General features: G+C 23.9%; 6 protein-coding genes across 6 annotated transcripts; 4 read left to right on the forward strand and 2 right to left on the reverse strand.

The window, feature by feature from the left end:
• Positions 1-168: 168 nt before the first annotated feature.
• On the reverse strand, positions 169-858 carry AAJ76_1200061573 (tata-binding protein-associated factor; the record flags this gene model as incomplete). Its single annotated transcript, XM_024473880.1, has 1 exon — positions 169-858. One exon carries the CDS (start codon positions 856-858, stop codon positions 169-171), a length of 690 nt encoding a protein of 229 aa, XP_024331544.1.
• A 453-nt stretch (positions 859-1,311) lies between these two features.
• Positions 1,312-11,493, forward strand: AAJ76_1200062027 (atypical pikk trrap protein kinase; the record flags this gene model as incomplete). The annotated part of the gene is made up of 1 exon (XM_024473881.1): positions 1,312-11,493. One exon carries the CDS (start codon positions 1,312-1,314, stop codon positions 11,491-11,493), a length of 10,182 nt encoding a protein of 3,393 aa, XP_024331545.1.
• A 592-nt stretch (positions 11,494-12,085) lies between these two features.
• On the forward strand, positions 12,086-13,003 carry AAJ76_1200072801 (polysaccharide deacetylase; the record flags this gene model as incomplete). The annotated part of the gene is made up of 1 exon (XM_024473883.1): positions 12,086-13,003. One exon carries the CDS (start codon positions 12,086-12,088, stop codon positions 13,001-13,003), a length of 918 nt encoding a protein of 305 aa, XP_024331546.1.
• Positions 13,004-13,098: 95 nt separating this feature from the next.
• AAJ76_1200075250 (utp glucose 1 phosphate uridyltransferase 1) lies at positions 13,099-14,535 on the reverse strand (the record flags this gene model as incomplete). Its single annotated transcript, XM_024473885.1, has 1 exon — positions 13,099-14,535. The coding sequence occupies one exon, from the start codon at positions 14,533-14,535 to the stop codon at positions 13,099-13,101; it is 1,437 nt and encodes a 478-aa protein (XP_024331547.1).
• A 762-nt stretch (positions 14,536-15,297) lies between these two features.
• On the forward strand, positions 15,298-15,846 carry AAJ76_1200076013 (ribosomal protein l10-like protein; the record flags this gene model as incomplete). Its single annotated transcript, XM_024473886.1, has 1 exon — positions 15,298-15,846. One exon carries the CDS (start codon positions 15,298-15,300, stop codon positions 15,844-15,846), a length of 549 nt encoding a protein of 182 aa, XP_024331548.1.
• Positions 15,847-16,580: 734 nt separating this feature from the next.
• AAJ76_1200077296 (hypothetical protein) lies at positions 16,581-16,773 on the forward strand (the record flags this gene model as incomplete). Its single annotated transcript, XM_024473887.1, has 1 exon — positions 16,581-16,773. A coding segment is annotated over one exon (193 nt), but the record flags the coding sequence as incomplete, so codon positions are not given.

The following is a 16,773-nucleotide window of genomic DNA, read 5'->3' on the forward strand; positions in this document are numbered from 1 at the left end:
AAATATTCTCGATGCTGCATTAATTATATTGTTTATACAAAATTTCAATATATCATAATTTTGCATTTTTTATAAAAAAACATAAATTTTAAAAACTATTAGTGCTTAACATAATTGGGTGTAATAAAACAATAAAATATAACAAAAACTTTGATTTTATAAACAGTCTCAATTCTCATTACATAAATCTTCAAGTTTTTTTTGTAATGCTTCAAGCTTAACTTTAAACCTCTGCTGTAAAATTGGATTTAATGCATTTTTAACTAAGTTTTCCTGTTGTTCTATTTCTTTCTTTAACTCGATTATTTCTGGTGTATCAAAATGCACATTTGCTGTTTCTAAATTTTTAATGTTAATTTTCGATGGTTCTAAGTTACTTTCTATTTCTGCTACAATATCTAAAATATCATCATCTACTTTTTCTTGCACATCTCCTTCTATTTCTACTTTTTTAGCTCTTTTATCTTTTTCCAATAATTCATTAACTTTTTGTTCGATTTCATTAATTAAGTGTATTTTGCCAGTAACATTTTTTTTAAATCTTCTCATTTTTACATATTTTAAGGGCGCTGATAATCCACTAATTTCAAGAATACGCCTTTCTCGTTCAAAGTCATAATCATAATTAGGATAAATAACAATTAGTGTAGAAACATCACATACTTTATAATACTGCTTTTTATCAAGAGTTTTATGTGTGTCAATAATACACGGTAATCTAATAATAATCCCGGGATATTTTTTGTTATTATGAACTAATTGTACCCTTTCTGAATCTATACTTTCTAAAGTAGACTCAGTAAGATTAATCACTTTTTTTAGTCCATCTTTTAATCTTAAAATAAAATGTTGTTCCATGGGCTAAAAACCTTCTTAAAGAAAATAAAAATTTATGAAAAGTTTTAATACTAGGAAAGATTTCTAATGTAAAAATTTAAGTTGTTGTTATAAATGCAAATTAATTTATTGTAGATCACAAGTCTAAGAGTAAATGTTTTTCTGAACATTCAATATTGTTTGAAGTCTTTTTACTGTTTAAATAATTACTTAAGTAATTTATTTGTATATGCTCATTATTTTCTTAATCCGCATTAATTATCAGGGCTATTTAAAAAAATTGTTTACATAAGCCTTAATTTGCCTGTTTAAAACTATATTGTAGTGTACGAATTTTGATATTGTGTTGTTTAGTACTGTATATAGTTTATTTATCTTCTTTTTACTATAATTTTATGTTAATTTTAAATTTGTTAGCATTTTTAAACAAAATATTTTTTTAAATTATTTAAGCATAATATTTTATCCCTTAAAATGTTAAAAGAAATAATTTTAAGTAATGATTCTTGTGAAGACAAATGTATAAAAATTTTAGATAAATTAGAAAACGGAGATTTTTTAGATATTTTACTTAAGCCTGAAAACTTTATTAATGATTTGTTACCCTTTTGTATAAGAGTTTTGAAATCTTACACTTCTATATTAGAAGACGATAATTCTGATTTAAATAATTGTCGTACATTGGTGCTTAAAATTCTAAATCGTATACAACTAGATAATGTTATTCTAGATGAAATAATTGAACTTTTAAATATTGCTTTAGAAAAAGATAATATTTCAAATATAATTTTAATTATCAGATTTTTTGGTTCAAATATTCGATGTATAAATTTTAATGAGCAGGTATTAGAAAATCACTTAAGCATTATATTGTATCTAGTAAATAGCTTATTTAATAGATTAGAAACATTTGATATTGATATTATTAGTAATTGTTTAAGGTGTCTAACGGAGCTTTTTATTTATTTATTCGAATTAAATAATAACTATTCTAGTGCAAGTAACAGAATTGACATAATTATCTTTAGATGTGTAAATTTCTATATTTCGTATCTAGACAAAAGAAATGTAATGGAGTTAATTGGTTTTAATAAGGATATAACAATACTTTTAATTTCTTCTATTACAAAATTAATTAAGCTTATTGCTAATACAATAATTTTTATTTCAAAAAATGAAAATTTTAGTATTTTGATACTGGAACTTGTAAAATTTGCTGCCTTTTATTGTCCAATTGATGCCGAAGGATTAAAGTTAGAACTTTTACGTAGTTTTTTTAAAATTATTCTAAAGTCTAGAGAAGTATTTATTTCTAAAATCCAAGAGTTTTTTGATTTAAGATTTTTTTATAGTCCTGAAACACATAATGTTAATATTAAAGGCCTTATAGGGCTAACAGATACATTACTTGCATTTAATGATAATTTTTTTGCTAGAACTTTCTATGACTTATTTTACAGAACAGAAGAAATTTTGTATACAAGTATATCATCGATAAAATTGTATTTGGAAACAAACAAAAATATTCTTGCAGATAGTAATCTGTTAAATAATGTTGATGTTAATTTTTTATTTTTAAATAAAGATGCAGAATCTAATATTTGCATAAGATTTCATTTGGAAATTGTTAAAGAAGTTTTAAATTGTATAAATAAGCAAATGTTTTGTGTTTTTAATTCAAGAATTCAGCGATTTGAACAAGTTGATTTGTTTTATAGAGCATTTGTATCTGTAATAAAAGTGATTAATCTTATTGAAAAAGTTAAAAGAGACAATAATTATAACAGTCTTTGTAAAGAAATTTTTATTATTTCAGGAATATTTTTTAGAGATTTAACAAGTAAAATGACCGAATTTTTTAGATTAAATTTAGAATCACTCGTTCTTTCAGTTTTTAAACGCGAAGATTTTTTTTGGTTATTTGGTGCAGCATTAAAATTAATTTTAGATTTGGAAATAGAAGATGACGAACTGTATTTGATTGATGACTTTTTTTCAGTGTTTTTTATTCCAGTGGAATATTTACTTAATGATCTTAACAATAATTTTTCGAGGCAGATTGTTCTGTATGCTTGTGAAAGAATTTGCTTTTTTGAGATTGTAAAAAAAATGTGTTCTGAAACAATTAATCAATATTTTGGATTTCGTAAATATATTGAACTTCTTAAAGATCTATTGACTTGTGACTTTATAGATGTTAATTGGAAAAATTATCGTAATTTTTTAACTACAGACGATGAAAAGTTATTAGAAATGCGAAGCAAAAGACTAAATAACAATTGTAATTATTATAACTTATACTTTACAATAATTATGAATAGATTTTGTATTAATCCATTTGGTGTAAGTCATAATGAATTTTCTTCTTTAATGGAATGTCTTGATATTTTAGTCAAGTCAGACGAAACTGGGTTGCACGAAATATTATTGTTGTGTTTTGAAAGTTTCAATAATATCAAAGAATATGAAAATAATCTCCAAATGCACTTTTTTAAAAATTTTAAGAATTACGCCGAAAGATTTAATTTTTTATATCAAAAGCACAAAAATGTTTTATATTTGAATTTAGTCTTTTCAATACCTATTCAGTTAAATATTATAATTGATGATTGGGAAGTACTTATTCAACCTATAATTGATTGTTTGAAAAGTAATAATAATATTGGTATTAAGGCACTGGGTTATTTGCATTATCTTATCGATAACTCAAAACAGGATTTTTTTAAGAATAAGAATAATTCTATGTTTATTGAAATGTTTAAAGAGATAAGGCTGGCGTTGACAAATCCTAAGTTTGGTACACATGCAGCACAAATATTTGGAAGGCTTAAGAGTTTTCACAAAGTGTATTTATATAATGATATATTATTTGAAGACAGGTCTTTTCTTAAAAATCAAATGTATGCTAAAACAATGAGCAATAGTTATTTGCGATATGATACCGACAAAACGAATTTTGATACCGGCAGTTTGCTTTTATCTGTAAATGATTTATATATTCGTATATTATCATATTTTAGAGGAGATTACACGTATTCAGGTAGTACAAGGATTCTTAATAATAATCACTTGGTCTCTTTTAAACTTTTTAAAGGAAAAGAATTAAATAATGATAGGCAAACAGAAGCAGCTTTTGAACTTCTTGCAGGAATTTTATATTCTATTTTAGGATTTGCAGATTTTGCAAAACATAAAATTAGTGATCGAATGTTGACTTGGTGGGGAGAATTGCATAAAACATCTAAATTTATTTTAGAAGATTTGCCGGAAACTAATGACGATCTTTTTTTATCCGATATTAATAATTCTTCTTATTTTCATCAACTTAAAAAATCTCAATATATCTATGATGCAATACAAGCTTTATATGCTTGTGAAAATACTATTGTTGAAACAAAAGCTTTGACATTACTAAAATGTATTTCTGAGGTTGTTATAAATTATTGGGTAAGTAGAAGACTTAAATTTGCAACAGATCAGCTAAGAATCTATTTTAATCATTTAACATTATGTAAAGCTTATCTTGAAGGATTTGAATTTTCAGAAAATAATATGCCTACAATTATGCTGCATGATATTCTAACTAGAAGTATAAAAATGGCAGGATCAATCGAAAATTTTTTAAAATTGGGAATTTTGCAATTTTTTTACAAACAGTTAAGCAATTTATGTAATTCTTCTAATGTAAGAAAAATTAAAGCAGGATGTTATGGAATTTGTGGACTTTTGGTTTGGGATGAATTGCCATTTTTTTGGATTCAAAAAGAACTATTTTCTATAATTAGTAATATTTTATTATACATTCAACATAGTGATGGGATTTTTGAAAATATTGTGGCTACTATAAGTTTTTTATGGGATATACTTGTTTTAATGGATATTGATAACTGTGCAAAGATACTTTCTACGGCATTTATTAATTGTTTGTTGAGTAAAAATTATCATGAAAGAGGATTTTCAAAAAAGTGCTTAGCTTTGTTTAAAAGAAAATTTGATTATAAAAACGTATTTGCAACTCACTATGAAACTGTTGTCTCATTTTTAAAAGATAATTCAATAAGAAATGACAGCCAAAGTTTGTTTATAAGAATCGATGTATTTATTTTTATTATAAAAATATTCCCGAGATTTTTAAGTAAAACAGAAATTAAGGCATTTGTAAAATTTTACTTTTATTATCTAAAAAAATTGGGTTTTTTAGTGATTCCACCAAATCCCTTCTTCGAAACGGATGTGAAAAAAATTTATGCCGATAAAGTTCTTAGATCACAAGCTACTATTTTAAACAGTCCAGATTTTATTTTTGAAATTTATTACCAGAATGAAAGAAATAAGAATTACAATCGATATCTTAAATACGAGATCCTTTTTTTATATTTAGCTTACTGTTCAAATAAAAATAATGCGAAATTGGCATTCGATGTCATTTTCTACACGCTACCAAGTGGATACATTTTCCCTTTTAAGAGATTTGAAAAAATAAATTTTAATTTGATAGAAGATATACTAAAAATAAAATATGAAGAATGCATATCTGAGTTATTGACTGTTAACACCATAAAAAAAATGATTTGTATATTTTTATTATTAAATAATTTTACTGATGAGAGACTGGTTGCATTTATTCAGAAGATTTTTTTAGAATTTAGAAATCATATTGAACTTTCGTTAATTGCAGATTCTGAAAATAATTCAATTTTGGTCAAAACTTTTGAGCTAAGTCTTATGTATCCACATCAAGAACTATTGTATGATAAAATTATTTTAATGATTTATACTCTATTGTATGATTTTTCTAAATCATATGTAGCTAAAATTGAGGATCGCATGTTAAATTATCTTGAAAAATACTTTAATTATACATATCCTTTTATAATTTTAAATATTACTAATTTGTCAATTTTGGAGTTAGCAAAAAAATTATTTTGTAGGTCACATTCATTTAAAAATTTTGTATGTAATTTAGGAGTGTCAAGTAAAAGATTAGGACTTACAAATTGTAATTCAATAGAAGAAGACGAAATATATACAATTATAAAGACATTGGATTTTAAGAATAATGATGATTTATTTAAGGGAATTAATTTACTAAATTTTTTAAGGCTAATTAAATATTCTGTAACTGAAAGTCAAATTCAATTAGCTCTTTTGATTCATGCAGAACTTAAAAAAAAGAATAAAACATCAAGCGATCTTACAGAATATTTTTATTATTCTATAAATTATTTTAGTGCTGATGATTTTGAAGTTCTTTTTAAGATTGATCCTATGTTTAGAATTTACAACTCAATAAAAGTTAAGACTTTTACACATTTAAAAAATAAATCTATAATGGCTTGTTTACTTAAGAGTATTTCTAGAAGCGAAGTTGAAAATTATGATAAATTAATAGATTATTTTGGAGAACATTCATGGATGTTAATAGAATTATTTGTTCAAGAAGGTGTTAATAGTCCCAGCATGATAGAATATTGTAAAAATAATATTTCTAATCTAAACATAAGATCTTATATTTTGTTTTATTTATCAACTTATGAGCCTTTGCCTAAATATTTTGATTTGCTTTTAAATCTTTCATTTGAAGAAAGAAAGTACACCTTGCAGTCGTTAATAAAAATTGTAGAAAAATTTAACCAATTTGAAAAAGAAATATTAGATTATCTTAAAAAGGATTCAAATTATCTTGCAAATGTGTTTATATTATATCCTTTATTAGTTCAAAAGCCAGAATTATTGACCTTAAAAATATGTCAAGAGTTGTTGCTTGTGATGCGCAGATTTTTTCATACAAATACCAAATTTTACTACACACTTGGTGCAAGTTTATTTAAAACGATTTGCGATTTTTATATAAAAAATTCTTATAATATTTTCGAAAATGAGACATTAGTAGATTGTTATACATTTATATTTATAGTTTATTTAGATTGTGCTAAAACAAAGTCTTTAGTTAGGAAATTTTTGTCTGATGTAATAGGAGAATATGATTTTACTATTAATTTTTCAATCTTAAATTTAGCGAATGCAGATAGTAAAAAATTATTTTTGTTTTTAGATAGTGAAATCACTAAGGAACATAGTAATTCAAATAAAAATCGGAAATATTTACGCAATTTTGTAGATATTTGCTTCATTGCAAAAAAAGATGACTTGCCAAATTTAATACTGACTAGAAAAATGTTTGAACTTCTTGATGATTATAAATTAGATGAAAACAAAATATATTTAAAACAAACTGTTATGAGTTTTATTGAGTATTTATTAGATTCTAAACAAAGTTTGAATGAATATGAAGAATTAATATTTAAAGCATTTAAAGATGAATTAGTTAAGCAGCCTTTAACGCCAAGTTTAACTTCTAAGGACAATAGATCAGCACTATTCAATCGAAATATCGCAGACAAAAAGTCGGATTACATGTTTAATAAAATTTTAGAATTGGTTCTCAAAAAGATTACTGTACAAGATAATTTGCCTTTTCTATTTAAATTATTAGAAATGTATAGAAATAATGATCTAAATTTATCTGAATCTATACTAACTATACTTCATTCGGAAGTGTCTTATAATGATATTATTACGTTTTTTTCTATAATTTTCAACAAACAAAAAGATGGAATTTTTCTTATTTCAAAGAAAGATTTATTGCGTTGTGCATTGAACTTTTTTAATTCTAATAACAATTCAAAATCACAGAATTTAAGCAGTCTTACCGAAATATTTTTTGCGGGGCTTGTTAATGAAGACGAAGATTTAAGACGAATGTATTTTCAGGAATTTAATAAAATGATGATAAAAAATGTAAACACTCGCTTTATTGAACTTTTAAATTTGGACTGGACATTGGTTGATGAATCTTATATTCCGTATATTTTTAATAGGATGTTATTATATTGTTTAAATGATGTTGGAATTACTTCATTTAGACTTTTTGATTTGGGGATTTGTAAGGCTGCATTTTTTTATAATAGCGCAGATAAACAAGTGCAATTTGACTTTCACGAAGGTGTATTTGAAAGGTATATAAAAGAGATTATTGACAATTTTCAAGATTTTATAAGGAAATATGCACCATCTGAATTTAAAGAACATTTAATGTCTTTTAATTATTATTCTTATGATGCTAGTATCAATTTAATGGAGTCTATAATTATGGAACTTAATATTTTAACAAATCTAGATGATATTGCAATGAAGATATTTAATTTAGTATCTTCCCTTAAGTTTAGTGAAAAGATATCATTAATATTTTTAAAACTTTTAGATAAGAATAAGTATTTAGACAGTAGTGAGAACTTTGAAAAAGTGCGTAAATTTCTAAGAAATGGTCCTGATTGTTGGAGTTATTTAGCAAATCATCACACTATAAAAAGTTATTTTGATATGAAATGGAAAGATTATTATTATGGATCTATTAGAATTTATTCAAAATTACCTGAAACATCCGGGGCAACAATTTTACATCAGCTTGGAAATATTAAAGAAGCCCAACAAGAATATGAAAAAATACAGACTAAAGCAATTGAAAGTAAAATATCATTTTTTGAAGATGAGTTTGATTTAATTTTAGATGGGTGGATTGAATGTGCAAAGGAATTACAACAGTGGGATCTTACACAGCATATTGGGAAAGAAAAAAAAGACAATTTATTAATAGCAGATTCGATATTTTATTTGAAAAATTTCAACCTACAAACAGAAAGAGAAGCATTTATTCAATTAATTATTCAGCATAAAAAGGAGAAAGTGCTTGATATTGACTGGTTGTTTTATGAACTATTTGTTGTGTTGTATAATAAATTTGATGTAGATAAGGCAATTGCATTAATTAAGGAAATTAATAAGAAGATTGTATTTGGTCCTAATGTTATATGGTATGATAACTTTTATTTAGTTTTTTTACAAATTATTTTTGAAATGCATGATGTATCTTTTATTTTTAATAATACATTAGAGAGTACTGAAAAAATTAATTCAATACTTTACAGATGGGAAGAACGTGACTTGGATTTTGAAAATGATTTTATTAATTTACTTCGATTTAGTGCCTGGAGGAAACATGCATATCGTAAAATTGAAGATTTTAGCAATGAACTTAAATTTAATGACTTAAGTATTAAGGATGTTGATATTTGTGGAATTGTTAATAAAAATAAAGAATATACAGAATCTATTAAACAATTGAAAAAGGAAATGTACTTTAAGGGAAATAATGGATTGGGAAAATATAGTAACTATTTAGGGTTTGCATCTTTTAGAAACAGATTTTATGATAATGCACTTTTTAGTTTTAAAAGTGTATTTGATCTTCCTAGTATTAAAGTTATAGATGCATATCATAAAGTAGTTAATGAATTATTATGTTTTTATGAAATGAAAGAATATAAAATAGGATATGATATGGCAAATACAACAAATATAAGTCATTTTTTAGATGATCAAAGTAGTAATTTGTTTAGAATAAGAGGAATGTTTAGTGAGAAATTGGGATTGTATGAAGATGCAGAGAAGTTATATTTTAAAGCAATACATTTAAGTAATATTGGAGTTAATTATTATTGTTATGTTAAATTATTGTTAAAAAAACCTTATATAAAATTAGGTAATTTTAATAATGATTCTAGTTCACCTCCAAAATTTTTAGATGAAGAAATAATATTCTCCATTTTAATGGGGCTTTCCTGTTCTGATCAGGAAAAATCTTATAATTTAATGTTATGTTTTATTTATTACGTAGGTACAAAAGATATTAATATAGATATGGAAGTCTATAAAAATCTTATAGAAAATTGCAATGTGAATTCTTTTGTGTTTTTTATATCTAAGATTATTGATCTTTTAGCTACAAATAATTATTTTTTAGTTGATCCAATTATAAAAAAAATTTGTAAGGTTTATCTACATCCTCTATTTCGGCCATTATATATTTTTTTAGAAAAATATAGTAAAGATTCTGATAAAACAATTTACAACAGAGGACAGAAACTGCTTAATGAATTAAGTAGTATATCAAAAATTGATGATATGATATCTACTTTGTTAAGGTTAAATAATATTTTTGATTCTGTTGCATCAAAAAGTGAATACGTTTTTTTGCGAAATATTGAAGATCTCATCGCAGATATTATTTCATTTTCCTTTTCACCTGTTGAGTTAAGAAAAAAACTTAATTTATTATTTTCATCACCAGTAATTACAGAACAAAAGCATAATATTAAGCCATTTTTATATGCATTAGATTCTTATAAAGATGATATAATTCTTTGTCCCTATAAAATTCTAGATATTTTATTATTAATCAAGCAGAAGATGTATTTATTATTGTTAGAATCAGAAATATTTTCAAATATAGAATATGGAATTTTACAGAATGAACTTATTCAATTTAAAAATATTAAAAATTATATATTAGGATCTTATAATGAAATAAGAAATGATTATAAAAATATTGTTTCTGTAGAGGTTGTTATGTCTACCTTAGGAAAGTGTAGTTTCAAAAATGATAAGATAGAAGATATATGCTTTATAGGTTCAGATGGTAAAATGTATAAATATGAATATTATAAAATTAGACAAAAAAAAACAAATATGAGTTTTTTATACAATTTAATAAAAAAGAGACTTAGTGAAAAGCATGAATTAAAAATTAGAAATGTAGAGTTATCACTGTTTAAAGATTCACAGTTAAAAAATGATATTTTTGTTAATTTAGTAGAATATACTTATATTGATTTTGATTTTATTTATGATGAATATAGAATGAGTAACAATCTACCACATGCTTTTTGTGATTACATGTCAGAAATAGAAATTTACAAACATGAACATACATTTAAAACAGAAGAATTAGATACTAATATAAATAAAACAGGAGAAGTGGATATTGATATTAAAGATAAAACAGAAGAGGTAGATATTAATTTAAAAGATAAATATAAGTATACTGCTAATAGTATAATACTTAATATTGATAAAGAAGAAATTATTGATGTATTAAATCCAAATATAAATAATGTTGAATTAGAAAAGTTTTTGAATAATTCTAGAGAATATTTTAAAATACAAAATAACACTTATAAGATTTGTGATTTTGTACCTAAATTATCTTCTAAAGATAAACTAAGGACTTTTATAAATATTTTAAAAAATAACATGAAAGAGGATATTTTGACAAACTATTTTAAATCTAATTTTGAAAGTCCTTATAAATATCTACTATTTAAGAATAATATGCTTTCTACTTATTCTATTCATTTTGCAATTTCTTATATTTTGTATACAATACATTTAAAACCAGATAATTTAATGATTTATATCGATAAAGGAACATATTTTAAAAAAAAGATATTTAATGTTGATTTTATGAATGAGAATAGTAATTTTAAAAATTATATTTCTCCTAATATGCAATGCTTATTTGGAAAGGAAGGAATAGAAGGTCCTTTTTTGTCTATTTTTTATCATTCTGCAAAAGATATGGAAGAGTTTATTGAAGATGCATTTAAAGTATTTAAAAATGACGAAGTTGTTATAAAAAAAGTAAAAGAAAGAATCCAAAATTTACAGAATCCGGATAATATTATTAAATTAATTAATGAATTTACTGATCTAGAAAATATGTCTAAAATTGGTGTGGAAGAATTTGCATGGTTATGATGAATTTTAAATAAATTTGCCATTTATTTTATAAATTAAAGATCTTTGTTTTACATTAATTTAAAAATTAAATATACACGAGCAATTTTTACTAATAATTAAAAAATAAATAAATGAGACATTTTAATAATTTAACTTTTTTTGTCATTGTGTAAAATTTTAATGACTGAAAGCACTTTTTGAAATATTGATTTTTTATAAAATATTTTAATTTATATCAAAAAGGCTTCTTTAAATTTTTTTGTATAGAAAAGAAGATAAAAAGTAACAAAAAACTATTAATATGTCTAATTTATTTACTAGATAGGCTTATTTTAATTATAAAGAATTTATAATAATTTGGTTTTAAAATTGAATTTACTTGTTAATAACAAGACTTCATATCTCACATACGCAAATTAATTTAATTTATGTAGATAAAGATAATTTTAAAAAATGTTTAAAAGTAATACCAAATATAATAAATTAATATAACAAATACATTAAATAAATTCTTTATGATTTTTTTTAATTAATTAAGATTTTTTCAATTTAAATATTTAAAAAAAAATATCGTAAATCCATGATATTTTGTTTATATTTCAGTCAAATTATGTCTTACAAGTGCATGATTTCTTATGACGAAGGCCCTACTAAAAATATTAATCGTGTCATTGAAAAAGGTGTCTCTCTTAATATTCCTTTAGTATTTTATCTCGATCCATTCAATCCTCTTTTTGATAAACAAGTAGTAGAAGAAATTATTGAAAATGGTTATGAAGTCGGTATGTCTATAATAGAGGAAGTAACAGATGAAACAATAACTATGGTCTTAGAAAAGTATGAAAAGGAGTTTATAAAAAGAACGGGACATAAAGCTGTTCTTTTAAGACTTCCTGCTGTTGGGTGCATTACGCATAAAACAATTAATATTCCTGAAAGTTTAGGATATCTTATTGATATACCGAATATAGACAGTGAAGATGACCAAAAATCAAATATATATCCATTTTTATGTCAGGCACTAGCAGCTGAAAACAGAAAAGGTGTATCAATTGTTTTTAGGGAACGATACGAAAAAAGTATTGACATTTTACAATATGTAGCGAATGCAATGAACCAAAAAGGATATAAAATCGTGCCTGCATGTGTGTATTTAGGGAAAAGCACTTCACTAATAAAAGTGAACGATGAAATAAAAGAGCAGGAAAATAAAACGAAAACAGTAACAGTGACAAAATTTGAAGTATTACGCTGTTCATCTCCTTATAAAATTAGAGTATTTACTCTACAAAATGACGATGAAATTAAAGAAATATTAGTGCCTTATTCAACTTACAATAAACTTTATGTCAGAGACATCCTTAGGAAGCAACCTGAAAATGATCAAGAACTGGAGAATTTATACGAAAAAATAATTAAAGAATGTGGAATTATAACTGAGGATGATGAAATAAAAGCATGTCGAAAAAACGGATGTAGATCACGTGATATAGGATTATTGTGTTTACTGTATTTTGTTTGTTTGTAATAAAAATTTACGTTTTTTAATTTAAAGATCATTTTAATTTACATTTAAATTAGAAAAACATAAGAAAAATTTTAAAAAATGTTTAATTTAAACATTTAATGTTCTATAATAGGAAGGTTTCCATATACTATGTTATCATCTAAAACACTTCCGTCAGGAATATTTATAACACTATTTTTATCTGCTAAAATAATCACAGTACCTTTTAATACAACATTTTTACCAAATTTAACATTTCCCGATACTGTAAGACTATCAAGCTCTAATAAATCAGGTATCCCCTTAAAAGAATCTTCATAACGATCTATTTTTTTGAAATTTTCGCCAATAAGCTTTATGGTTGGCACACACATTGGTACGCGCTGTGGATTTAAAATGAGTTGTCCGTTTCGTTCGACAAATAGATTACTTTCTACTAAAAATAAATCAGAACACGATTTTACAGGTAAAAATCTTGATCTTGGAACTACTACACCGCACGATTTTTTAAAAAATCTTATTGCCGAACCAATTGCTGTTTCCAATTGAAAAACAGTTTCTCTCCCTGCTGTTTTTTTATTTTCAATAATGTCAAGCGGAAATGTTTCGGTTTTTAATTTTTCCTTTAAGGGTTTAAGATTTATCCAAGCAGAATTTGTATTAAATATCTTAAATTTTCTTACACTTGTGAACTCCGATTTTTTAGACAATGGGACCTGTGCAATTTCTAACAGTCTTAATGCACCTCCATATTCTATTAAAGTTCCCCCTTTAATGTCTGCTCTTGTTTTTGATGTAACTTCCATCATAAATTCCAATTGTTGCGATGCAAAATATTCTAGGAGATTAAGATCAACAGTAGCAGCCAAATTATCTATATTTGATATAAAAAGATATTCTTTGCCTTCACCAAGTAATTTATCTAACATTCCACTAGCATCTAATGAGTTAAATATATCACCGTGGCCAGGTGGATAAAACATCTCCTCCTTTTTTAAGTTATTAGGAGGTAATAAGGTGTCTGAACTAATCCTAGGATATTTTGACTGGTTAAAGGTTAAAATATTGTCATGTCTGGATATTAGTGTTTCAGTCATACTTTCAGTATTAAATGAGTTCATAAGCACTAGCGGCACCTCAACATTGTATTTTCGCCTCAAAAATTTTAGTTGTTTAACAACCAAATCAATGAAATTTTTACCACTTTTGACTGGTATAGCACTTTTAGGTCCAATACACCCCATTGTAGTACCTAGACCACCATTAAGTTTTAAAACTGCTAATTTTCCAAGAAGATTTTTTGGATCTACGTTTTGCTCAACAATATCGTCATATTGAATAATTCGATCTTTAGGATGCTTGATATCATCCCATTTTAGTGTTTCGCCTCGCGTTTTTAAATACCTTTCATAAATTTCGTAAAACTGTGACAGTTCTTTTTTGTCACACTCGCCTTCCATCTTCTCAAGATTCTTTTTCATTCTTTTAAGAAGATTATCAATACATATGTTATCTATAAAAATTGAATATTCATTACTATCAGCTTCTTCCATAAGGATGTCATCAATTTTTTTTAAATAGTTTTAAAAATAAAATAATTGGTTCCGCCTACAATTTTCTTAAATAATATAAAAAAAACATGATTGGATATAAAAAATGTAAATTAAAGACTGTTTTTAATTTGAAAGATAATTAAATTTTTATAAAAATCGATTAAAACAATTTTTATTAGATCAAAACATAAAAATTTTTGTATTAAGATTTTTAATGTATATCAGAAAGTATAACATGTTTTATCACCTGTTAAGAGTTTATTTATATTTTGATATTTATAAATTTAATATGTTGAAATCATTTGTGCCTTAATGTTGATTTCATTAATTTCATAACTGTTTTAATTAATAAAAAAATGAATATTTATAATAAAAAAGAATTATTTTTTATTTTTTAATTACATGTCTATTCAATTTCTGCATTTTTTTTAAAATGTTGCAATAAATTTAGTAAATTAAATTGTTGTAGCCTTATTAGATTCCTTAAAATAGAAAAAAATAAATAAACAAGAAACTATAAAATTATAGATCTTCTATGTGAATTCTGTAAATAAACGCAAAAAAAATTATTGCAAATCTAAATTTTATATTTATTGGTAAAAGAGTTAAACTGTATTGGAGCATTTTATATAAAATGTTAAATATATATATTTTTTATTGGACAAAAGAAAAACCCATAATATGATTATAATTTTTTTGATTATATTTTTGTGTTAGTGATCTGCTTTAAATAATTGTTTAATTTTTTTATTTTTTCTATCCATGCGTGGAAAAATTCAGAAAATGCAAAAAGAGACAAAGATGAAATTTCTAGATAAAATACCATCTTTCTTAGATAAACATAAATATTTAATTCTTGTTGAAAATACTGACCTTGGTTCTGCATTACTTAATAAGATGAGAGAAGAACTTGAAAATTCTGATATTATGTTTGTTAAAAAGAAAATGCTTAGTAAAAAATATAATATTGTAAATGCTAAAAATTTTTTTCTTGTTTTTACAGATTTAGAAGGAATTGAAAAATTAAAAAAATATCAGTATGAGACATTTTTAGAAGTAAATGATGTTTCACCAGAAAATGTTATTATTTGCAAGGGAGAAGTTAAAAATAAAGAATTGGCAGAGCTTATACCTACTATCAATGAGAAAAACATTTCTATTCTTGAAGATGACTATGTTGTTTGTAGAAAGAATGAAGCACTTACAGATGTGCAAGTTAGAATTTTAAAATGCTTAAAGAAAAAGCTTAAGAAGGAATTTATTAAGATATTACACGTTTATGAGACAATTGAAATAAAAGAAAATAAATAAAAATTATTTTTTAATGCATTGTTTTATTTATTTGTGTGCAAAATAAACTTTAAATAATGTCTAAATGTAATAAAAGCTTTGTCGTGGTTCTTAAAAATCATTTTACAAAAAACATATAATTCCATTTTTGCTACACCTTTTATGACTATTTATTTTATGGTAAATGTTAATTTCATGATTGATTGATTTTTGAAACATCAATTTTTCTATATGTAATTTTAAAAAAATGATATTCTTGCTCAGCTTTGCATAGATACAGATGTAATATTTTAGGATTATTTTTATTTTCAGAGTACTGATTCTCCTCTTTCTTGTTCATCTCCAAAAATTAAGGAAAATTTATTATAAAAACAATAGATTTTAATTTTATAAATTATTGTAAATCTTATGATAAAAACATAAGCTCTATGCAATAATAAACGTAATTGTTGATTTTCATGAATACATATTTTATATGTAAAGTATATATTTTTTAAAGAAAAAATTGCATAATTTTTTTAGACAATTTTGTACACATGCCTTATTTAGAAATTATCTTATTATTATACAACACCCATTTAATTAAATAATTCTTAAATAATTAAATATAGTGGTTATTATAATATAATTTTTTTAATGAATTTTTAACTTTAAATCTAATATAACATTTAAAAAAAGATACAATTTTTTTAAAATTAATATTTAGTTCTTGGCAAACATTAAAAAAATATATTATTTTAAATATATCCCATAAGATGTTCAAATTCTTCTACTTTTTTACAAGCATATATACCTCGCCATATCATGGATCTATAAGTACAACAGAATTTGTCGTAAGTAATGTAAATGATTTTTATAGCACAAAAAATAAAAATCAATGTACTCAAATTTCTAATGGTAACAATAACACAAAGCAATTTTTGGAACAAGAAGATTTTGAGCTAGAAA

Source organism: Vairimorpha ceranae (genome assembly GCF_000988165.1).
Source record: "Vairimorpha ceranae strain PA08 1199 chromosome Unknown NODE_12, whole genome shotgun sequence".
Taxonomy (NCBI): Eukaryota; Fungi; Microsporidia; family Nosematidae; genus Vairimorpha; species Vairimorpha ceranae.